The sequence below is a fragment of the Dioscorea cayenensis genome, chromosome 20 (assembly GCF_009730915.1).
Source record: "Dioscorea cayenensis subsp. rotundata cultivar TDr96_F1 chromosome 20, TDr96_F1_v2_PseudoChromosome.rev07_lg8_w22 25.fasta, whole genome shotgun sequence".
NCBI lineage: Eukaryota > Viridiplantae > Streptophyta > Magnoliopsida > Dioscoreales > Dioscoreaceae > Dioscorea > Dioscorea cayenensis.
The window spans coordinates 17640701-17665478 of NC_052490.1; the positions used below are offsets into that span (position 1 = coordinate 17640701).

Below are 24778 nucleotides of genomic sequence, written 5' to 3' on the forward strand. Positions count from 1 at the left end.
TATATATATTCAAATACATACATAGGTTAATGGTAACCCCAAAATAATGATTACCACCATAAAATATCATTCACATATGGGAATGGGATCATTCAAATGCCCTTTTGTCAAAACCTAGGATCTACAGATAGATGATACATATAGAGAGATTACATAATTACTGTAGATCAAAGTTTAAAAGGATTAGAACAACTGTTTATATGGTTTTCTTTTAATTCCTAATTCCATTAGGAATTTATTATTAAAATAAAAAAAAATAATAAGATATTTAAAAAAATGAAAAAATGAATAAAAGAGAGGAAAAAAAAGAGGGAGTTTGAAGTTTTAAAAAAAATTTAATTAAAAAAAAAAAGAAGAAGTGATAATAAGAATTAAAAAAAAATTTCAATTTAAATTTTTGAAAAAAATTCTCACATGATTGAGGATTTTTTTGGGGAGCAGATGTAAAAAGAGAGAAAAAGGAAGAGGAAGAGAATATATATACATATATATATATATATATATATATATATATATATATATATATATATATATATATATATATATATATATATATAATAATAATAATAATAATAAAAAGGGAGGGAAATTCAAAAATAAAAATAAAATAATAAATATATAAAAAAGGAGGAGATTATAGATAAGATTGGAAATTTTTGAATTCAAATTTTTTAAAGAAAAAAATCTCCCTGAAGTTGGAGATTCTTCGGAGGTGTTGAGGATTTCGGGATAACAAAAAGAGGGATTTTTAAAAAAAAGAAGGACAAGGAAAGAAAAAAAGAGAGAGGAGACAGAGATAAAAAAAAAAGGAAGAAGGAGACTAAAAAAAGACTGAGATTTTTTGAAGAAAAGTGAGAAATTAAACAAAAAAAAAAATGAAGAGAATTTTGAAGAAGAAGCGAGAAGGAAGAAGGAGAAGAATAGGCCAAGGAGGTCGGAGAAGATTTATCTACAAGAAGAAGAGGTACTGCATTTTTTTTCTTGTAAAATATCAAGAAAAATAGATGCAATGATTTATCTTATTTTTTTGCATGATGAACACGATGTTTCCATGCTGATGTCTCCATGCCTCTACATGTACTGGGCCCCACTTTTAAAAATGATATTTTGAGGGCATGCCATGCATATTCCATGCCTATGATGCTTCTTTCATACATTAACAAGAAAAAATGGACTGGGTCCCACGTGATTCTTTCATGCATGCTTTTTTTTGTTTTTTTTATTTATTTATGCTTTTTTTTTTCTTCTTTTGAAAAAAAAGGCATGCACGTGTATGCATCATGATGATCATGCATTTCTTTTCTTCTCTCTCTCGTGTTTGGGTTTCTCTCCTCTTCCTGGTGTTCTCTCTTCTCTCCCTCCCTCTCTTATCTTCTCTATGCCATCCATTACGGAACTCGAGTCCTTGAGATGAAGACTAAGAATAAGATCAATAGAGATTATTACCTCGCTCTCCATATCTATCCGATGATGTCGATCCTTCCGAAGCGGCTGAGACGATTGAGATCCGAGATGTATATCGCGGAGAACCTAGAAGACTTGTTCGCTCTCATTCGTTCCTTCATCGATGAATTCCCCCTACATTTCCATGGGTGCGGAGTTCCCCGGCGTTGCTCTTTTCCCCGTTAGTGTTTTTCCCTACTACCGCTGACTACCACTCCCTCATTCTCAAGACCGACATTGACATCATGAAGTTTATCCAGCTCAGCCTTACTCTCCCCGCTACTAATAGCTCTCTCCCTGCCTCTCCTTGGGCATAATCTCAGTTATGTGCTGATGAAGATGAATCCCTTGCATGAAGAGAAAGATGGGGGTGTGTCTCCATTGTCCTCCAATGAAGTGTCACGTCCCAGCCCCACAGCCGGGCCCGCGGACAGATCGGCCGCATCCAATGGGACTGGGCCCCACCGGGTGCAAGGCCTCGACTAAAAAAACTCGGTCGAGTCAACCCTAACAAGCGGATATGAATAAAAACACAAAAAGCACAAATAGGATCATTTGGAAATTTAAAATACTACAAGTACGGACTTTAGCAGCCCTACAGAATACAAATACAACCCAACAGTTCGCAAATTACAAATACAATCAGAATACAAGTCTTACACTCACAAGCAGGTAATAACAAGATCATCGATAGCAGCGACAATACGACTCTCGACACCCCCTGGACCTAAACTTGATCTTCTCCTGCGAAAACAGAATACACGAGTGCATGAGCCACGAGGGGCCCAGTGGGATCGCGGATAAACAGCAGTGTATAGCGAGATATTGCAGAAATAATAGCTCATGCTTCATACGGAATCACGTAAAAATACGCAGAATCTTTGGAATAATCCAAAAACACGAAAAAAACACGCAGAAATACATCTCCATGGCTAATACAGAAATCAACAGACGCAGGTCGGATCTTCGACTATGAAGTCGGAGCGAGCGAATGAGCAGGAATATCAGCAGTAGTAGCCGGATCTTCGACCGCGATCGGGGGTAGCGCTACTACGGAAAAACATGTGCACATGGCTGGGACTTACTCCTCCCTAGGCTGGGCGAGCCAGAAATGGAGATGTACTAAAAACCGCAAAAAATACGGAATACAGACAAATGAATTACTGAATAAATAATGCAAATACGAAAATAAATAAATAAACACAAATACCACGCAAATAAATAAAATTATCAAACAATGCAATAATTAAATAATAATTATTGCGAAATCTGGAATACAGTCAGCGAGCCTACCGGCTCCGAGCTACGGAGTTAGGTTCACCAAGTCCCATGAACTACTGACCCGGTATGGATCTACCCAGACAGAATAATCTAATTTAGGGTTACAAATCTTGGGCGGGCCTAAATTACAACTATAGTTCAAGCTAATTCAACAAATAAAAAGAGTTCAAAGCTAGCAAGACAACGGAACAATCATGCACATACTAGCAACTAACGGTTCTACGGGAGAAATAAGGAGTTAAGCCAACAAAAAAATCAACTATACATATACATATACTCCGGGAAGGCTATGAAATAAGCACCAGACACATCAAAAATTTTTCAAAAACTAATAATCATCATTAACACATGTTTCATATTATATAAATCTATATTTCTAACATGCACTCACAAGCATTTATAAATAAACTTCTTATTTTAAAGTAAAACTAAAATAAACTAAACATTAGCATGAAAAGCCAAGAAATGGATGAATTCTCAACGAAAAAGAATTTCTAAAACCTGAACTACACACACACACACACATATATATATATAAGACATCAATTAAAAACCAAACTAAAACTTAAGATCTCATGATCAACAGGATTAAGAACTTAATTAAAAGGACAATGTTTAAGAGACATGCTTGCAAACATCATGTTTACATGTATCAAAAGAACACACTCTAGTTGCATGCTCATCTCACCAAATTAATTAATAAGAAAACAAATGCATCATGCCGATTTTTCACTAAGGAAACATCGTCGACAAACCAACATGCATTTACCCGAGTGCATGAATTTAAAAGTGAACTAACACCATTAAAAATACAATCATCAACAAGCAAAACAAGGTACAAAAAAATCAAATAAATTGTTACAACAACTAATGTTGAAACCACACATACCGAATTTACTTAACTTAGCTTACAAAGACAAGCTTAACACCGAGGTTAAAAAGCACATGAACAAACACAAGTTCAAGAAAGATTATCTCCACAATTAAGAGGCTAGAAAAAAATCTATAGATGGGCGACCCAAGATTCAAGAACCAAACATAGTTCACAAGGCAAGGCACCTACCTCTAATCTCTCCGAGGATCCGCGGTGAAGAGAATCTCCCTCCAACTCCAAGCTTCAAGAGAAGAAAAAAACACGGAAATTCGACCTCCCGAAGATGCCACAACAACAAGCTTTGAGTCGCTCCCCTTAAAAACTAAACAAAAGCAACACATGCCAATAATTGCTCATCAAGATCCGGGTTTTTAAGGGCAAAGAGACAAACAACGGGGGCCCACTCACCAAAAGCTCAGTCAACCAGTCAAAGTTGAAGAAAAAGAAATTTTACAAACATTACATGAAGCTAGGCAGCTTGCATGAATTTCCCTCATTCACAACATTTTATGTGTGAAATATCTCTTCAGCAAGACATCCCATGAGTGCTACTGCAAACAATATTATTGCTATGTCTGTGATGCTATGGCTCGCTGCAAACACCGAACTGGGTTGTTAGGACATTGTCAAGCATTAAATCTTGGGCGATGAAATGGCGGGAATATGAGAAAAAATCTGGTTGGTATGGCAGCAGAGATTGAACTGGAAGACCTCAAGCTCTGGATTAAGGATGTTAAGAATGCAACCTTCACAGTCATTGAGAAAGGTATTGTTCCTGGTGGTGGTGCAGCCTATATTCACTTCTCTGCATGTGTCCCTGCAATCAAGAACATGATTGAAGTTAAGGACAGTGATCGGGAGACATGATATAATGCTATAGCCTACAAGTAGGAGGACCTGGTTAGATCCGGTGTGATTGACCCCATAAAAAAATGATAAGATGTGCTCTGCAGAACTCTGTTTCATTGGCTGGATTGGTCTTAACAGCACAAGCCATTGTCTTCGGAAAGCCCAAACCAAAGGGCCCTTGTTGCTGCTCCGGTCCCTGGTACTTTTATGGTGTAAGCCTAGCCAATTTTCTTTTCTTCTTTGTCGAAATTAGGACTAGCTATCCAGAGTTCTGGTGAACAGAAAACTAAGGTAGGGACTATCCAAATAAACTGATCTTGGAATGACATGCTATAGCATAGGCATCTTATAATGGGTATCCTTGTAGCTTTGCATTAAAATTTTTCTTGGAACTTTGTCAAAAACAAAAACAAAAAAAAAGTTAAAGGATGAGTAAAAGAAAAAAAGAAAAAGAGAAAAAAATAAAAGAAAAAAAAGAGAAAGAAAAAAGAAGGAAAAAAAGAGGGAAAAAAAATATGAAAGGATGGGTTAAAAAAAAGGAAAGTAAAAAAAATGATGAAAAAGTAAAGGATGAATTTGAGTGGGGGTATTTTGGTAATTTTATTTTTGTAAGGGCTCCTATAAAAAATTTTTATGAAATTTCTCTCATTCCACCATGAAGCCTTGGCTTATCTTGTGGTAACGAGAATTTCTATGAAATTTCTCTCATTCCACCAAGAAGCCTTGGCTTTTCTTGGGGTAACGAGAATTTTCTATAAATTTCTCTCATTCCACCTTGAAGCTTTGGCTTTTCTTGGGGTAACGAGAAATTTTTCATGAAATTTCTCTCATTCCACCTTGAAGTCTTGACTTCCTTGGGGTAACGAGAAATTTTCTATAAATTTCTCTCATTCCACCTTGAAGTCTTGACATTGTTGGGGTAAAGAGAAATTTTTCTTAAAAAAAAATCAAACCCTTTCTTCAAGCTCACTTTGAGGTCTTTTGACACTCATTGGAGTAAAAAGGTGAAATGAAAAGAAGAATAAAAAATTCCTTGAAGTGGTAAAAAAATGAAAAGTTCACAAAAAAAATATCTCTCATCAACACTTATAAAAAAAGAGAAAAAGTTGACAAAGATTTCTTCAAACTCATTTTGGAGGTCTTTTTGATACCCGTTGGAGTGAAAAGAGGTGCAAAAATCTTTTCTTGAAATGAAAGGAAGAGTAAAAATAAAAAAATTTCACAGAGAAAAAAAACGATGATGAATAAAAAGAAATGAATGAAAATTTTCACAAAAAGAAGAAAAATGTTTCTCGTCAATACTTATTGAAAAAGTTGAGTTGGCAAAGATTTTCCTAAGCCCACTATGAGGTCTCTTTCAAAAAAAAATTGAGTTTGAGGACCATTTTTAGATCAAGTCAAAATTATCAAGTTAATGACCTAACCATGCTAAAGGTCACGACTTAAAAAAAAAATCAAATGGTCAAGGCTCAAAAGCATTGAAGAGCTAAGACCTAAATGCATCATGTAAACGACAAATGCAACTCGAAGTTTTTAAGGCACCAAGAAGCCAAAGACTTGAGGAGTTTCACAAGTCAAGGAGTCGGAGATTTTTACAAGCGCAAAGAGCCAAAAGTCTTGACGATAAAAAGAAGCAAAAAGTGGCCAAGTAGGCAACTCGTAAATGTAGAGTGGCCGCAGACTTTGGACTAAGCTATGTTTCAAGACACAAACCCACATAAAAAGAAATTGAGGAGAGCTACATCCACAAAGCTAAAAAGGATCTTCCGACACACTTTCGATGATAGGAGTTAAGAGCGCCCGACTAAAAAAATAAATTTTTGAAGAGCATGATAGAAATAGCTCTTTCTAAAAAAATCTCTTGTTAAGCTCTCTTAGAGAATAGCTCTCTTCTTTTGTATTCTTGTCTATGATCATGTATTCGCATGCATCTTTGAAATTAAATATAAAAAAATTATCATGTTTATTCGATTTACTTCTCATTCACACTTGTTTTCTTAATCGGAGGTTCCCATGACATTATGCAGGGGTAATTAATATTGGGGGCTTGCACCTAATAGGAGTTATGAACCCGCAATCATCTGAAATATAAAAAAAAATTAAATTTTGATTTGTGATCCATGCTTTTCAACCGGTCATACCCTAATTAAAGGCCGGGTGGAAAGAAAGGAGCATACAACAACAAATCATTACATATTCTCCGTTTTAATATGGACAAAGCATAAAGGCATGGAGGAAGATCTTTTTAAAAACCATGAAATATAGGTACTAGGATATAGGTGTTGACATTAAGGGGTGAGCTTTAAACTTAATTACTACTTCTTCCGTTTGTTTTTTACTTATCAAATTTATCAAATTTACACTAATTAAAAAAAATAGTTAAAATTAGTTGGCCATCTATATTTTATAAAAAAATTTATTATTTTTTGAAATCACTTCTATTTAAAACTCTACTAATGGAGTATATAATTTAAATGACAAGTAAAATGGGACTGCGGGAGTATAGTTTCCTTCCCATTTGCTTCATCATTTATTTTAACAAATCCAGAATCATACACCATTTGTCAAAGCCTAGGATTTATAGATAGATAGATGTATGTAATATATATATAGAAATGAGTATAGAAGTATGCATAATAATAATAATAATAATAATAATAATAATAATAATAATAATTCTCTCAGCCCATTCGATTTTTCGGATTGGTAGATATTTAAGGAAGCAAACAGGGTGAAAGACTGGCAAAGCAGTGAACGCCGATCCTCCCAAAATCCAAATGCCCGCTTCCTCCATCTGCTTCTCTCTTCCCCACCTTCCCAACACTGAACAATACGATCCGCAGAGAAGATCAAGAGCCTTAGCTTCTCCTTCCTCTGAGAAACCATGGCTGCAGACCCACACTGTCAAGATGCCCACCGCACCTTGGATGCAAGGCCCCTTGCTTCTCCACCCTGAGGACGTCCTTACATTCTCCAAAGATCGCAAGACGAAAATCAAGAGACACCACTTCAGGGTCGATCGATCACTCACCGATAAAGTCCGGGGCGGGAGAAGCAGAGTGGCGATGCGGAACATAGTGCGGAGCATCACCAAGCTCCGAACACTTGCCCCTTTGGATGTGGATGGAGATGATGAGGGATCCGATGAAGTCATAGAGTTTAGCATTCCTTTGGAGGAGGAGATTGTTGATGCCAATGGCTCAGTGAGGAAGAGGAAGGTGCCATGGGGGAATGTTGTTGAGAAGGTGGTTTATCCGAGGGAGAAGAAGGAGCGTGTGGTGACTACTGCAAAGAAGATACTTCCAAAGGATGTACTTCGGAGGTTGCAGGAAGAGGCTGGGAAAATAGATAAATGGGTGAAGGCTAAGAAAGCTGGATTAACTGACGATGTTGTGGATGAGATTAGGAGGATCTGGAAGAAGAGGGAGCTTGTTAAGGTCAAATTCCGTTTGCCGTTGTCAGCCAATATGGTCAGGGCCAGAGAGATTGTGGAGGTTAGCTATTTAACAACTTACCTTTTGTTTCTTGATTTGGTATTTTTGATGTGTGGTTTGTTTGGAATGTAGTTGTCATTTGTTTCTTCTTTCTATTGCTCTGTCTAGTGCCTATAATTGGAGGGTAGATTCATGTTGACTAATTCTTTATGTGGCCCATGTGGGAGTTATGAGAGCTCATGGAGTATGATTGTGGAGAAAAATTATGGTTTTCAGAGGCTCTAATCAGGTTATTAAATTCAGTAATCCCTTCTAAGTTATTCAACTGAACCAATGTGATCTGTGTGGTTTGGATTATCTACAGAGGGTAGATCTATTAGGGATGCAAAATTTTTAGCTTTTACTTTACATTTAAAGTCAAAGATTGTCATATGTAGAGATTACAGGCAAACTTTTAGTAATGTTCACTTTGTGAATATCTCAAACAAATTTTGAGCCATGAATCATTATCACATTTATAAAACAAAAAATTGACAACTTTAACTTGGAAATGCAAACCTCATTTGTGTCCATGGTTGATTCATTTGTGCAATTTTAAGCAGAAAATGTGAGAGAAGCCAATTTCATCTCTGGTTAGGTTTAGTATGATGGAGATTGAGCAATTAATTTTCATCCAGCTCTTGTGTATCGACTAGCAACATATCTGTCTTCATCATATTAAATTGTTCTCGGATGACAATCGAATATAAACATACTTAACATGGCTAAGATTGAAAGGGAAGCATGTTCAAGGCTCAATATAGAGTCATATGCTTTACATTGACACCATTTCAACAGCTCTGACTATTGTTTCTAAATATTATTTGTTAGGACACATACACCCAGGTAACCCCAGGTAGTTGCCAACCGCACCATATCATATCTGAGGTTTTTGGAGATGACAACTGAGACCTTGTGGGTAATATTGAATGTGTGACAACAATGTTTAGGAATCAATGATAGAAAAGGTCATCATGATAATTTATATCATGAATAAATATGCTTATGATTTTCCCTATATTTTACTTTCTAATTCATTATATCTTTTGATATAACTATTATAAAGTTTCCTCATTTCTAATTCATTTTTAAATATCTTTACTCTAAAACTGCATGTGTATATGCTCCTGCAAACACAGCATGTTGTCTTCTAACCTCGTAAGCATGTGGTTTTTGAGACATTGAAGTGATCAAATTGTATTGATCAATTATTGTTATTCATGAGCGATTGCCCTAAGGACAACAACATATAAGGGCATTGCAGTCTTGGAGAATTTCCCTTGTCTCATATTTTCTTTTGTTTTCCATGAAGAAACACTAGTTGCTTTATCAACTTCTAGCTCACTGGTTTTTCCCCAGACTAAGATACAAACCAATTCGCCATATTTTTCATAGACTGGACTTAGTGGCGGTGGAAATATTGGGTTTTTGTATTTTCTCTTCACTACACAGTGGTTTACATCCTATTCTTATAGGAAAATACAAGAAACTATTCTAACTTTCCTAATCGCTAAATTTACAATTTATAAAGTTGGCTAATCTGTACAAACAAGAATAGGAAATGAATCGACCTATTTACAATTGTAACCTAATCAACAAAATGGTTCTGACTTGCTGAAATTTCCATTTTCAATGCTCCCTCTTAAACTGGATGGAAGATTTTTTCCATAGGAAGCTTGTTGATGAGTCGTCAAACTGTTTCTTCTTTTCATGAGGACATCAGCTGCTTGACTGGGAGTAGAAATGTATAGCATGCACGTATGGCCACTATCCAGTTTCTCTTTGATAAAGTGCCGATCCTCTTCGACAAGTCTTGTCTTGTCATATAGAACTGGATTGTGTACAATAGAGTCGCTACTTTATGATCAGAATAAACCCTCATTGGTAAAGAAAACTTTAGATCTTCTAACAGTCTTCTTATCCACCACTTCATAAATATTATGAGCAAGGGACTTCAATTCAGCCTCTACACTACTTCCTGTAGCTACATTTTGTTTCTTGCCATGCCAAGTGACTAGATCTCCGCTAACATATGTACAGTAGCCGGAAGTTGATCATTTATCAATTATGCTTCTCTTATTAGTGCTCCACTAATGGCTTTGAGCCGAAATGGTTTGATCTGGGAGTCCTCTTGTTGCTAATAGGATGAATCCCCTCTCTACTACAGAATATTGCCTTGCCTTGTCAAGATCAATGTAAACCCTAATCTGTAGATACCCATGCCTTGTCAACAATAAACTTTTTGCAATAATTACTATTAGATACTGGAGGTACGCAACATGAAAATAAGCCTTCTGTGGTGAATGCATGATCTAAATTACCAAACTTGCTGCGAATGCTGTGCCTATGTGTGCATGGGAAAATACATTAATCTCCCAACAAGCCTTGGATGCTACTTGTGATCACCATATCTTCCACCTTGCCCAGTTGTAGTTTTAAGTTGGGTTAAAGGGGTGTCTCGGCTGCCTTGCAACAAAGCATACCTATTTCATTAAGTCAAGGATGCATTTTTGTTGATTAACAAATATACTGTCCTTAGACTACTGGCTTCCATCCCATGGAAATATTTCATTGTGCCCATGTCCCTGATCTTAAACTTGGTAGCAAGTTTTTTCTTTAGGCATTTTAGTTTTTTATAATGATCACCTATCAAAATTATATCATCGACATAAACAATCAAGATGGCAATTTTTTTTGCCCTCGAGTGTTTGTAAAACACATTGCTATCTGCTTGATTATGAGAACAACCATGTTTCCCACAGCCTGTTCTAACTGCTCAAACCATGCTCTAGAAGATTGTTTAGTCCATTTAAGGACTTCTTCAATTTACACACCTTATCTTTGCCCATCTTTTCTTCAAATCTGGGTTGCAAACTCATAAACACTTCTTCCAAATCTCCATTTGGAATGTATTTTCCACATCCAATTGGTGTAAGGACTAGTTAAAGTTCATAGCCAAGAATAATCGAATCCAATTAAAGCTTATCTTTGCTGCTGGAGCAAACATTTGTTGATAATTTATTCTGTATGTTTGTGTAAATCTCTTTATCACAAGTTTAGCTTTGTACACTTCTTTGCTACCATTTGCCTTACACTTACAGTAAAACCCCACTTAGCCCCACTATCTTCTTATCTTTTGGAAGGTCCACAATCTTCCATGTCCTATTTGTCTTGAGAGCATTCATTTCCTCCATAACCACCAATTCTGGTTTGGGGCATCCTGTGCTCTTGATGTTTATACTTTGTAGGAACAAACATGTGAGAGATTTTAGAGGTAAATGCCCTATGCTTGGTTGAAAGCTTGTGATAGGATAGATATTTAGCAATGGGACATTGGGTACATGTTGAGACACTTTTTGTAATGGCTATGGGTCCTCTAGAAGACATAGGAGCAGAAGAAGAAATGGAATTACCTAGAGAACTAATTGAGCGATCCCTAGAGAGATGTGATTGCTTTAATGTTAAAGCAACAGTTAGATCTTGATTTCTTTTATGGGTGTTCCTTCTGGTATAAACCAAAAGCTCAGTAGGATTTTGATTCTTTGGTAGCATTTCTTCTGCTTGATCTTCATTTATGCTTCATGGGATGAAAGACTTGGATTCCTTTATTTCTAACATCTTGAACAAGTTCGCCACAGTTCGAGTTTCAGCAGAAATTATGTTCAATAAGGAGCAAAGGTGTAGAAGTATCCAAAAAATCATTCTGCTTTTCCTCTCTCCCCCGCTGAATATAATTTCAGCTGAAGTAAGGTTGGTTTTCCAAAAAAGAGATATCTGTACTTCCAAAGTTTTTTCTAGTTTGAGGCCCTTATATTTCTTGTTTGGGGAATAACCTAGGGAGACACATTTTTCCAACCCTAGGGTCAAGTTTTGAGTGAAATTTGCTAGGCATGTGAATAAAAATCGTGCAGCCAAATATCTTTATTGAAAAATCTGAGTGAACCCTACATTCAGGAAAGAATTGTTTAAAACACTCTAAAAGAGTAGTGTATTTTAAGACTCAGGTAGGCATTTTATTGATCAGGTAGGACATATTGGAATAGCATCACCCCACAAATGATTTGGGACATACATAGAAAACATACTGGCACATGCAACCTCAACTAAGTGTTTATTCTTTTAGCAATTCCATTTTCGTTTACGACATCACATGTAGATTGATGTTGAATCCCTTTACATGTCAAAATATTCCCAAATACTAAGTGAAGTTTTACATTCCATTATCATAACTTTAGATACTTATTTTTGTTTGAAATTGGTTATCAATCTTGTATACAATCCTTTAAACACTTTTGCTACCTTAGGTTTTTCATTTATCAAGTAAACTTAGCATAACTGTGTGATCATCTATGAATGTCATGAACCTTTTTTTACCAGACAAAGTTATAATTTGGAACGTCCCCATACATCACTAGATAAAATGGTCTAGATGGATGATAAGGTTTTAAAACATAATCAGACTTATGGGTCGTTGAATATTAACTTGTTCATAAGCATAAGCCTTTTTATTATCGAAGGCTTTGCCATCAAAATAATAAAGGTCATCTCTCATATTATCACTGCCATTGTTTTCTTTGAGTTTTAGTCTTGAAATTCACAATGAGAGCTAAAGAAAACAAAACATTAATTAGAATCTTTCAATAACTTACTAATAGACAAAATATTACAGCCTAGCTTGGGAACAGGATTTAAATATATGTTTCCTAAGAGCTTTATCAAGCATTGCATCTCCCTGCAATAAGGGAGAAACTACCATCTGCATTTCGGTTTTTTCATTACCAAGACAAGGGAAACAAGTAGTGAATAAGCACGAAAGCCTTGTCATATAATCTAATCCCCTAAATCAATGATCTGTGAGAAGGGTTTGAATAATAAGATAAAATATTATAACCACTAAAAGTTGAGCTAGGGAAACACTGTGAATGACGGGTGGGGAATTGGACTTTAGCAGCTTCAAGAGAAAATCCATCTGCTCTTTTTGCTGAATGTCTCAGCTTCATTTGCTGTGAAGGCTGTTTGGCTGTTTAATCCCCTGGTTTGTTGCCTTTCTAGTTTGCCGTTGTTCCATAAAGTTTCCAGTAGGTCTCCAGAGTGTGACGTGGTTTATTGCAATAATCATACCACACTCAAGACTTCTCATCAGTCCTTTTTTGGTTATTATAGGATGACTGGTTTACAGCCTGATTACCTGTTGGGTTTGTTTTCATAGTCAAGGCAGAGGCTTCAGTGGAATTGCTTGTTCCCTTCTTTCTTAGTATAATGTGACAGTAGGTCTTATCTCTCCTCACTTCCAAAAATACTTCGCCAATGGTGGCAGGAAAGGGTTTTCTACTGAGTATTCTCCCTCTTCACCAACTTCAATGATGAGCCCTGCCAAAAACATGAAAACCCTGGCATTTCCAGTTTTTCTTATGATGATTATAATCATCTTGATTTTTTTACTCAAGATCATTGTATAAGTCTAAATCTTGTCAGAGAACTTAACAATGTCAAAATACCTAGTTAGGCTGCCTTCCCTGTATCAAGTCTCTTTAATTTTTTGCTGCAGATCATACATTTGAGAATAATTTCCAAGAACTGTGTATATCTCTGCCATGTTATCCCAGAGTTCTAGTGCTGTGGAATAGCACATATAGTTTGCACTTACATCTTCATCCATTGAGTTCACAAGCCATGCCATGATCATGGAATTCTCTGCATTCCATGTAGCATAGAGCCTGGTCAGTCTTCTCAGAGGCTGGAGTTATATCCCCGTGTTTCCTCTCCCCTGGATTGTGATTCATTCAGTTGGATGGTTATAATTGGACTGATTGTGATTCATTGTGAAATAGTTGGGTGGAATTGTTCTTTATTGTGATACTAGGAGAGTAATCTGAGGAGATTTCAAGCATGATGAAGCGGCAAGAATTGTTCTGTAATAAAGGCTGAAACAAGGCTAGAAATTACTCAACATGATGGAAGAAGGACAATGAAAGCTAGATGCTATGTTTGAAACTGTAGAAACAGAGCAAAGTAATGGATGAGGAAAAAAAGAAAATCAAGGTCTAGGACGGTGCTTTGTTTTCTTGTTGAGAGAACTGAGGACAACCACAATATACACATATATCATATATGTATATAATAAAAAATGGAAAAATGCCACAAGCAATTGAAGCTGAGACAAAGGAATTGCTCTGATGCCAACTTACCAAGTGGAAATACTGGTGTTTTATGATTTCTCTTCAACGCTTGATGTTTACATCCTATTTTTATGAGAAAATGCAGGAAACTATTTTAACTTTCCTAGTTTAAAAAATCTGATTAATATGTAACAAGAATGTGATGATCAGTCTATTTACAGCTGTAACCTAATCAACAAAACGGGTAAGTCTGGTTTTCAGAATCCTCTATTTTCAACTGTGGCAAATAGGTTGCAATTCTTTTAGAAAGTCTTAGGCATGTATCAAAGGTGGATTCTTATTTTTTGTTTTGATTCAAGTGGTTTTATACCTTTGTCAAAGACCTTCCTGTGATTGCTTCCAAGTGGTTTTACATCTTTGTTGAAGACCTTCCTGTGATTTCTTCAAGATGATAGCTCATTCTATAATCAATAATACTATTTAATGTTTATTTTTTTTTCATTTATTTATTTATTTATTTTTCTTAAGCGTCTGCCTGAGCTGTGACCAGGCTTCTACAAAGTCTCAAGCTAACTTGCAATTTCTTGCCATGTAGTCTTTTATCTATTTCCTTTTTTATTTTTCTCTCTAGTCCACCAGGTTGTATGTAAGATCTCTCGTTTTATTAGGCTTTACCTCACTGTGAACGTTGAAGCTCTAGATCTTACATGCTTGTGGATCAGTTTTAATCTCCTCTGCATTATTTTTGATCTGTTCAATATCATAGCCTAGAAAAATATATATCTTAGTAATTACCTGACAAGTTTGGATGATTTCTTCCATTATTTTTACAATGTATTCTTTTTTGGTCCTTCCTATATCATCCGTAAGAATAGCCGGTGACTCAGAATCCATCCATCACCTTGCGAATTAATGATACTCTTTTAAGGACTTTTGTAATTTATTCCTTGAGTTTCCCATCTTTTTTATTTTTGTGTTTATATGCTCATTATTTATTTCCCTTTTTATTAGGTTGTGTTGTAAATTGATCATCTGGTAATGTAAATGTGTGTAGTGTTATTATAAATTATTCAGTGATTCAATATTGTAGATCTTATGAATCTTCTACATCTACTGGCTTGCAAATGACCAGAACTATGAATGCACATTTGATGGTAGTGTTGAGTTTTGTACTATCTATTTCGAAGTCTTTCCTAGCATAATTCTTTAGTAATTTTCTGCTAAAATTAATTATTTTCTTAGGGTGTGTTTGGTTGTAGAATAACTTGGGATGACCTGGTTATTCCTGGTTATTCCAAGTTCTCACCAAACAAAAAAACTTGGGGTAAGAACAACTCTCATTACAATATTTAAGTAACCAAATAAGGATAATCATTTTTTAACATTAGCCATTATTAACTATCAATAATTATTAATCATTATTTGGAATAATATAATGTTAATCAAAAGCAATTGTTTTGATTAGTATTAATAGCGGTGGCAAAAATCCGGGTATGGACAAAACTAGATCTAGACAACTACTACTATAAATAGATAAACTTGTTGTCCAGACCAGGCCTGGTTTTAAATCTAGACAAACCTAACTTGTCCAGACCCAATTTCTTTTAAAACCGTGTTGTCTGGATATCCAAGTGTTGTCCGGATATCCAATTTTGTCCAAATCTTATAAACTACAATTAAGTTCACTCAAATATTAAACTATTCAAAAATGCTTTAATTCATATCAAATGTGAAAAAAAACAATGTCTAACCATCCAAAATCCAAATCAAATCATAAAAAGTCCAAGTCTTAATAACAAAAATAATATAAGTTTGAAGTTTTTGGAACATTGGGCTTAAGTTGTGGCCTTTTCAAATTTTAGAGATAAAAGGGTCTGGTGGTCTCAATTTTGTTGTCCAGACCAACCCGGATTTAAATCCGGGCAACTAAGCCCTGTCCAGACCTGACCAGCATTAGCACAACTTCTATCCAAACCCGTTTTATTCAGAGCTGGACAAAACTGGACCGGTGGGCCCAAACAGGGTATTGCCACCCCTAATATTAATTAGGTCAACGTTAAGTCAATTTGGTTAAAAGTCATACCTCTAAATCAAATTTAAACTTCAAAATCTCCATTCCAACTTATTCCAAACCCGAACAAACACACCCTTTTAGTTTTATAATAAGATTCCGTGGGAAACTGCTTGAGTAGAAAGTTCTTCAACCCAAAAAAAAAAAGGTTTTATTTTGTGATGTTGGGAAAGCATGTTATTTAGTACTATTTGCTCTGGACTTCATTCAAATTCAGCATGAAAGGAAGCCTTATATATGGTTTAATCAGTGCTCTATCAATTTTGCAGTTGAAGACTGGTGGTTTGGTTGTTTGGAGCAAACGAGACACTCTGGTTGTTTATAGAGGAAGTAATTATCAGCTGCCTCCTAAGCCATTTCTTAATTCAGATGTTACCTTGTCAGTTCATAGTTCTGGAATTCCTGAAGATAAAGTTTGCATTCCAGCAAATTCTGATGAGTTCAATGCAACCTGCTTCCAAAGATGTACAGAAGCAAAACAGACCCTATTCGACTATTTGGGTTCAGAATCAATACCCAGGATGGAATCAGCTGGTGAAACACTTTATGAGAAGGAAACAAATCGACTCTTGGATGGGTTAGGTCCTCGATTTATTGATTGGTGGTGGAAAAAACCACTACCTATAGATGCAGACTTGCTTCCCGAGGTTGTTCCTGACTTTAAAACTCCATTTAGATGCTGTCCTCCTCGAATCAGACCAACATTGAGCAATGACGAATTGGCATATTTACGGAAGATTGCGCGACCCTTACCTACTCATTTTGCCCTTGGTATTGCTACAAAAAAGGCTAACATTTATCCTTTCTGAAATACCCTTTTCCTGTAGTTACATTCACTTTTCTAAATACATCATAAAAGACACAGGATTCAAGATGTTGAGCTCTAATGGCCTTCTTTTTGTTTTGTCTAGGGAAAAATAGAAAACTTCATGGTCTGGCTGCTGCTATCTTAAAGCTCTGGGAGAAATGTCCCATAGCCAAAATTGCAGTAAAGCTGGGACTTCCAAATACCAGCAACGAGAGAATGTCCTACGAGCTCAAGGCAAGTCTAACATTTCTTTCTCTTTTTTATTTTATTGCCAATGATGGCAAGTAGATTCTGTATAAGTAATGCTGGTGCAAGTGGAAAGAGATTTTCATTAATTTTCTAGATGGTAAAAATTATTTGGCTATATGGTCTCTCAGTTTCTTTATCAATTAATATTAAACTCAAAACATTAATTTGTTTTAGTGTATGTGCTTGGTTTGAGAATTCAGTTTTGATTTATTTCTTTTTTTGAGTCAAAATAAAAGCGTTTTCTTCTGTTGTTTTGGGTTGCTTTATATGCCAATTGTGTTTTTGGTCTTTTCTCTTTTTGGGTGCCCCTATCAATTGTTCACATTGATGACCCACAACAAATTATTTATGCAAATCAATAATGTAAAATAATGTGAAACAGCTTCATTACGACAACAAAAGGTTTACCACTCTTTGAGAATCTAGTAAAAATGAATTTCAAGTTCATTAGCTCTCACTTATAGTATATGGGGTGAAGTTGTAAGCAATCATACTATTATGTATACAATGAGAAAATGTCCAAATGAAAAATGTGGGCATTTTCCATATTTCTATCGCCATTTTTCAAAAAATTATAATAAAAAATAAAAATAAGATGGAGCTGAAGAAAGAAAGGAGGCCTTTAATTTAGTGCTAAAACTTGATCCATTTTGGTCTAAGATATGCATGACATTGACATGCTTGATACTTGACATGGATAGTAGCTTAGGACTTGTTTGACTGGTTTGTTAGATAGAAGCATTTGATGGTCTTATCTTTTGTGCCAGCACCTTAATGTTGTCCAAGGGCCATAAATTATAGCCGACTTTTTTTCCCTTAATATTTAGTGTCTGAAACTTCATGTGCTTGACAGAAGAAGCTCATGAATGCAGCGCCTAACAGGAGGAGTTCTGATCTTAAGAAACAAGTTCTTCATTATACTGTACAGAGGAAAGGATTTTTTACCTAATGGAGTAGCTAGCTCAATTTTTGAGAGAGAAATAAAGCTCCAAGACCAGCAACTGCAAGAGGAAGTAGCTCGATTCAAGGCACTGGAATTGTATAACTTACTTGATGATTCAGTCTCTATGACCACGAGCAATATTGGAACTTTGTCAGAATTCGAAGATATTGAACGTCAATATGCTGCTCCAGAGGATGATAGCTGTGAGGACAAAATTAAAATTAAAGCAGAGATAGCCAAATTGGAGAAGGAACTGCAAGAACAGGAGCGGAAGCTTTTCATTGTATAGCTTTTAACATTTCATTTTCCTTAATCAGTCATCAGCTATGTTCTGTGCATCTCGTAAAACTATTGCTAGATGATCATTAAAATTTGTTGTTACAGCTTAATGTAAAGATTGAAAGGTCAGAGAAGGAATTGGGAAAACTTAATTCCTTGTGGAGGCTGTCAGACCTTGCTGAAGACCAGGAAATTTTAACAGATGAAGAAAGGCAAAAATTTCGAAAAATTGGCCTGAAAATGGATGAATTTTTACTGCTCGGTACAGCTGTTATAATTCCTAATTTTATCCGATTGTTCAGTAACTCCTTTTTATCTGCTTCATTTCTCTTCATCAAGTTCAGATTGCTGGCATACTTATCTATTTATTCAAAATACTCTTCTCATATTAATATGGTAACTTATGCAGGGAGGCGGGGTGTATATGACGGGACAATTGCTAGCATGCATCAGCACTGGAAACACAGAGAACTTGTCAAAGTGATTACAATGCAGAATGCATTCCTTCAGGTTAGCTATACTGCCAAGCAGCTTGAAATTGAGAGTGGTGGAATATTGGTGGCCGTGAGGCAATTAAGAAAAGGTCATGTCATCATTTTATACCGTGGAAAAAATTACCGACGCCCTTTAAAGCTACTGCCTGACAATCTGTTGACTAAAAGGGAGGCATTGAAGAAATCAATTGAAGTACAACGACGTGGGGTAATACAACAAACATCCTTTTTTTTTATCTTCTTACTTACAAAATCAGGCTCTTAAAATAAGCTCTATGACTATTCAAGTGCCGTTGGTACTGAGAAATTTCAATCACTTTTCTTGGATCTGCCAGTCATTGAGGTTCTTTGTGCGCCAGAGAAGACAAGCTATTTGGATCTTGAAACAGAAACTGGTATAGTCTATCTTCTTTTTCTTGCTAGGGAAGCATCCCTGTATATCTAGCTTGGCAAACTGAGATGGTTTGCTCAACTTTTCTTTTGGCTTGATTGAATCCCAGAAGTTTATTTTATTTTATTATATCTCAAAATTCCATCATGTCTTAGTGTCTGTTTTTACTGTTCCTTCTGCAGAGGGAGCTACGAGATAAAGCAAAGATACTGGATCATTCCCATGAATTCAACTCAGATGAAAGTTAGGCACATGATAACTTGTGATGATATATATACTTCACTGTGCGTCACATGGCATGTGTACATTTTTTATTTTCCTTTTTGATAGTATGTATGGGTAAATATAGTTGTATTGTGTTCAAACTCAAATCCTGTCCTTGAATGTAGTATGGGTTTGTTGCAGGCAAGGCCACGGGCAATGATGGGTTGTCTCTGTTCGAAGGCTAGGAAGAGCAACCGACTAAACAAGGGACTCACCGGGGCCAAGTTTGATGATTTCATTGTCTTAAGGGAGAACTTAGTCTATGATGATTAGTTCTTAGTTCTTTGTTAATTTGGTGTTAGTTTCGAAAGTATGCAATTAAGGAGAAGAAATGTTGATAGCCATTGTATTGAATGTGTGACTGTCTTGGCACACCATCTGTTTGTGAAAATGCCCAGTGGTTGAGGTTGTCACAATTTGGCAAGGTTTGTTACAATATAGTCATGAGAATGAATGGGAGAGGATCATAGAAACCCTTTTTTCCAACTTCTTTGTCTTATCTCAACTTCACCTAGAGTCACACCCGCTATTCGCAAAGGTTTTTTCTCAGCTGGAGTCACACTGACTATTCACTAAGATTTCAAAATGCAAATTTGGATGTAAAGCAATTGGGTCTCTGGGCCAAGTCGTGTCCAGCAACAGGGTTGTAGTTGATCATGACAAGATTTGGGTGATTCGTGATTGCCCTCTACCGGGAATCTTGAAGGCACTTCGAGGCTTCCTGGGACTCAGTGGCTACTATCACTGATTTGTGCCATGATATGCATCACTAGCGGTGCCCTTGACGGAGCTCTAGCGGAAAAAACACATTTTTATGTACGCAGCGACGCCTTCCAAAAATTGAAAGAAGCGATGTCCTGCTGTGCCCTAGTCCTATAATTACCAGATTTTCACCTTACATTTGTAGTTCAGGACACTTCGAGCATTGGTGTTGGAGTGAAATTGATGTAGAATGGACATCCCTTGGTGTTTTTTTAGCAAACAACTAACTCCGCACCTGTAAGCTACATCCACTTATGTGCTCGAAATGTTTGCTATAATGGAGGCTAAGAAGAAATGGGGACAGTATTTACTTGGGCGGTGATTCACAGTATAGTTCAACCACCAGAGCCTTTGATCCTTATTGTATCAAACCATCCAGACACTGAAGCAGCAACAGTGGTTTTGTTAGCTGCTTTGCTACGACTTTGACATCGAGTATAAGCCTGGCGTAGCTCACAGAGCCACCAGAACTACGACTTTGACATCTAGTGTAAGCTGCTCCGCTACGACTTTGACATCCACCAGAGCTTTTTATCCTAGGGCTTGCTTGGATTAAGGTATAAGGAGGTTTCATAAAGTAAAGTATAATAATGGAAGGTAAAAAGAAGTTTTAAACCCTTCCTTACTTGGGATAAGGTAAGGTGAATGGATGTTTTGAAATATTGTTGTGTTTGATTTGAAAGTAATTAAAGGTAAGGTTATATAGTTATATAACTAAATTACACCTAGGATGAAAGACAAAAAAATGTAATTTTATTTACAATTACATGAAACTTATACGTCATTCACTTCATTGTTTATGTAAATCTCATCATTAATTATTACTATATTAATTGGCAATAATATTAATTAATATAATAATTATAATATACAATATTATTATAATAATTATATTATTTAATAATATTAATTGATATAATAATATTAATAATGATATTAATTAATATAACAATTTTAATTAGTATAATTAAATAATATAATAATATTAATTAATTAAATCTCACCATTAATTATTATTATATTAATTAATATAATTAAATAAAATAATAATATCAACTAATATAATTAATATAATAATTAATATAATTAATATTAATAATATTAATTAATACAATTATACAATTAATAATAGATAATAATATTAATAATGATATTAATTAATATAACAATATTAATTAGTATAATTAAATAATATAATAATATTAATTAATTGAATCTCACCATTAATTATTACTATATTAATTAATATAATTAAATAATAATATAATAATAATAACTAATATAATTAATATAATAATTATTATAATTAATATTATCATTATTAATATTAATTAATACAATTATACAATTAATATTAGATAATAATATTAATTAGTATAATTAAATAATATAATAATATTAATTAATAGTATTATATTATTAATTAATCAAATATCTTGTAATTTTTGTAAATGAATATGGGCATTTTGGTCAATAAAAAAATATTGGTACCCAAAACCTCCCCAACCCTTCAATTTGGAGGGTTGAGAAATGAGAGAAAAGTGGAGGTTTTGAAACCTCCATCAACCCTTTTCAACCCTTACCTCCCCCTAAAACCTCCTACCCAAGCATGGGTTTTTAAAAACCTTTTTTTACCTTACCTCCAAAAACCTCCATCCAAGCAAACCCTCAATAGGGCTCCTCAACTATTCTTGCCACCGTTAGCGATCGTTACCAAATCCAGGGAAAATATGAGATTCGGTGTCAATGGACTTCATCACCAATTTGGCATCGTCAGTGGGCAACACAACGATATTGGTGGTCGTTGATTGATTGTCAAAGCATGCTCATTTTTCAGCCCTTGCCCCATACTTCATTGCACCACAAGTAGTTGATATCTTTCTGTGCAACGTCATCAAGCTCCACGGCGTGTCATCCCAGATTGTCTCCAACCACGATCCATTATTTATAAGCTCATTTTGACGCAAATTATTCAAATGTCAGGGCACTATCGTGGCAACTAGTAGTGACTATCATTAGCAAACGAATGGCTAATATGAAGTATCAAACCACTACCTCAAGGATTACCAAAGCGGTTTCACAGCCGACCATCCCTAGTAATGGTTGAAATTTTTACTGTGGTCAAGTGGCACTACAACATGGCATGCCATTCGCCAATCAGAATGACTTCCTTTGAAGCTATCTTTAGTCTTTCATCTCCATCCTTGATTTCCTGCCTGACACATTAATAGTAGCAGTGGTGGATGATCTACTCACTAAACATGCTTCCATCATTACTTCACCTGGAGAAGTTGTAGTTCTGGGCCAATTCTGGGCGGACTGACATGCTTGATTGTGGATCGGGCCGTGACACACATAGCCTTTATGGGCTCTAATTCATACAATCTGATGAGGCGTGAGGCCCATTATTTGGTTAGTGTAGATACTCGCACACTTTTTTGTCTACCTTGTACGGCCTAATATACGGTTGCATACTAGGCTACATAGCCTTGCAGCTGTGATGTGTGTCAACTGTGCATTGCTACAGTATCGCTATGGTGATTGTTTTATTACTACACATCAAACTTGCCCATTTTGCCTTGAAACCACTCCGAAATGTGTCCTCGAGCTCCAATTGCTTTTCCATGCCCTATGGATGAAAATATAATAAATTAAGCATAAAACATGCACATTTAGACACTTACCAAACTGAAAATGAATTTGGAATTTTGTTTTTTCCTTTTCTAGATGATTACACTATTAGGATCGTAAACCCTTATTTGGCGTGATTTATAACCTTAATAGTATTGAAATGGATTCAAGCATGAGATTTCCTCTAGTAGATGCACAAATCTCAAGTTCCACAAATGACCATTGCTCTAATATCTAATTATAGATCTTAAAACTTGATTTGAAATACAAACAATCAAAGACTTATGCAAGATCTTGTATGGAAATAAACATTCAACTTTTCTAAATGAAATACCATTGAAAGCCAATCATTTGTCTCTCAATGGCATTAAATTATCTAAACATTCAAAATTATTTGCATAAACTTAATAAATTCAAAGGATAAAGTGCTAAAGCATTAAAGAAACTCTTTCACCAAACCTTAACTAAATGTTTTACTCCATAAAATTTCCTAGAGCAAGAATACTAAAGATGTAAATATCATGTCAATGTTAAACTATAACAAATCTTTTGAATTTCATAATCAGCCAAGTCTTTGTAGAAATGAGAAAAGAAATATTCCAAGAATTTCAACTTATATCTTCAGTCAAGAATAGTAGTTAATTCTATAATTTTATGAATTGTTTCTCAATATTTATCAAAATTTGAAACCATATTTTAATAGTATCAATAGAAGATTTAATCCAATTATCCAAAGAAACTTTGATCTTACACATCAATGAAAAGAAAACATTGAATGGTAGGTATTTTCTCCCTGATATATATCGGAGGCAGTATAAAAACACATATTAATTTAAAAATCTTCTTGATTAACACCTAATCTTGTTTAGTTGATGCAAAAGTGAAAACAAGGTCTATTTTTTGCAAACAATAAAAAAGAAATACCTATATTCCAAAGCAACACTAAGCATCAAATATGTGGAACTCCATCAAGTCTTACAATCAAGCACTAATTGTTTAGAATAATCTATGCTCAAAAGATGCATATTTTTACTAAAAGTTTATTATTATTTTGATGTGGCAATCCCAAAAGGCAACACCATCTCTAAACCTATTTATTCTAGCATCCATAACCTTTTAACCCATATTTCTAAACCTCTTTATTCCATCATCCATAAACTTTAACCCATCTTAGACAATCAAATTCAAAATTTGAGCACGATACTGCATATGAATTAACTTTCCAAACAATTAAAGATGACTATGATTGAGCTTTGGTGGATTTTTTTTATATATATAGTATGCTAGCTACTAAGTGTACTAGTCGACAAGCAATATAAAGATGAGTACAGTGTCGAATCCCACAAGGACTATGGTAATCAATTACAATAAGTGAATTACTTTATCATTATTTGATAAAGCCAAATAGTCAAATGATGTGCAAAATCTAAAAATTCAGAAAAATTTAAAAAACAAAAGTAAAGAATTGAAATGTCGATTAATAGTGAGACTTTCCTATATGAAATACATGTTAGAATTTGAATTCCTCCTGTACTTTAAAGAATTGGATAATTAATGTTAAGGCTTAATGAGTTGGTAGATCCTAAAAAGATTTCAACTAAATTAAGGTTCTTTACTCGAAGAAATCAAAACTAATTGTGAGGTATGAGATTCAAACCAAACTATAAAACACTCTAAAATATAATTTTTTTTTTTATCAAAATTCCTACTTTAAACACCTCTAACTTGAAATTAAAGAATAAAGAGAAATCTCATAACTCAACCCTTAGATTCTCTACTTTGAGCATCCTAGTTAATCACATAAGCCTCATCACAAGTATTTAGATCCCTACTTCAAGCATCTTAGA

The 24778-nt window shown here is 35.0% G+C and overlaps 1 protein-coding gene across 2 annotated transcripts; it reads left to right on the plus strand.

Moving 5' to 3' along the window:
- Window positions 1–7197: 7197 nt before the first annotated feature.
- Window positions 7198–19912, plus strand: LOC120251584 (chloroplastic group IIA intron splicing facilitator CRS1, chloroplastic). 2 transcript variants are annotated; one of them, XM_039260159.1, is made up of 9 exons: window positions 7198–7941; window positions 16380–16881; window positions 17022–17152; window positions 18040–18393; window positions 18495–18651; window positions 18799–19091; window positions 19219–19278; window positions 19457–19570; window positions 19680–19912. In XM_039260159.1, exons 1-8 carry the CDS (start codon window positions 7225–7227, stop codon window positions 19520–19522), a joined length of 2280 nt encoding a protein of 759 aa, XP_039116093.1. In that variant the 5' UTR covers window positions 7198–7224; the 3' UTR covers window positions 19523–19570; window positions 19680–19912. The 2 variants fall into 2 exon arrangements, with proteins under 2 accessions (XP_039116093.1, XP_039116092.1); XM_039260158.1 differs by having other exon boundaries at window positions 19457–19558.
- Window positions 19913–24778: the final 4866 nt, after the last annotated feature.

Excerpts from the sequence above, each read along its gene's own strand:
- LOC120251584 (XM_039260159.1), top strand. The coding sequence starts at position 7,225 with ATGCCCGCTTCCTCCATCTGCTTCTCTCTTCCCCACCTTCCCAACACT. Across the intron at positions 16,882-17,021 it reads ACCTACTCATTTTGCCCTTG|GGAAAAATAGAAAACTTCAT; the intron begins GTATTGCTACAA and ends TGTTTTGTCTAG. Across the intron at positions 17,153-18,039 it reads GAATGTCCTACGAGCTCAAG|CGCCTAACAGGAGGAGTTCT; the intron begins GCAAGTCTAACA and ends TCATGAATGCAG.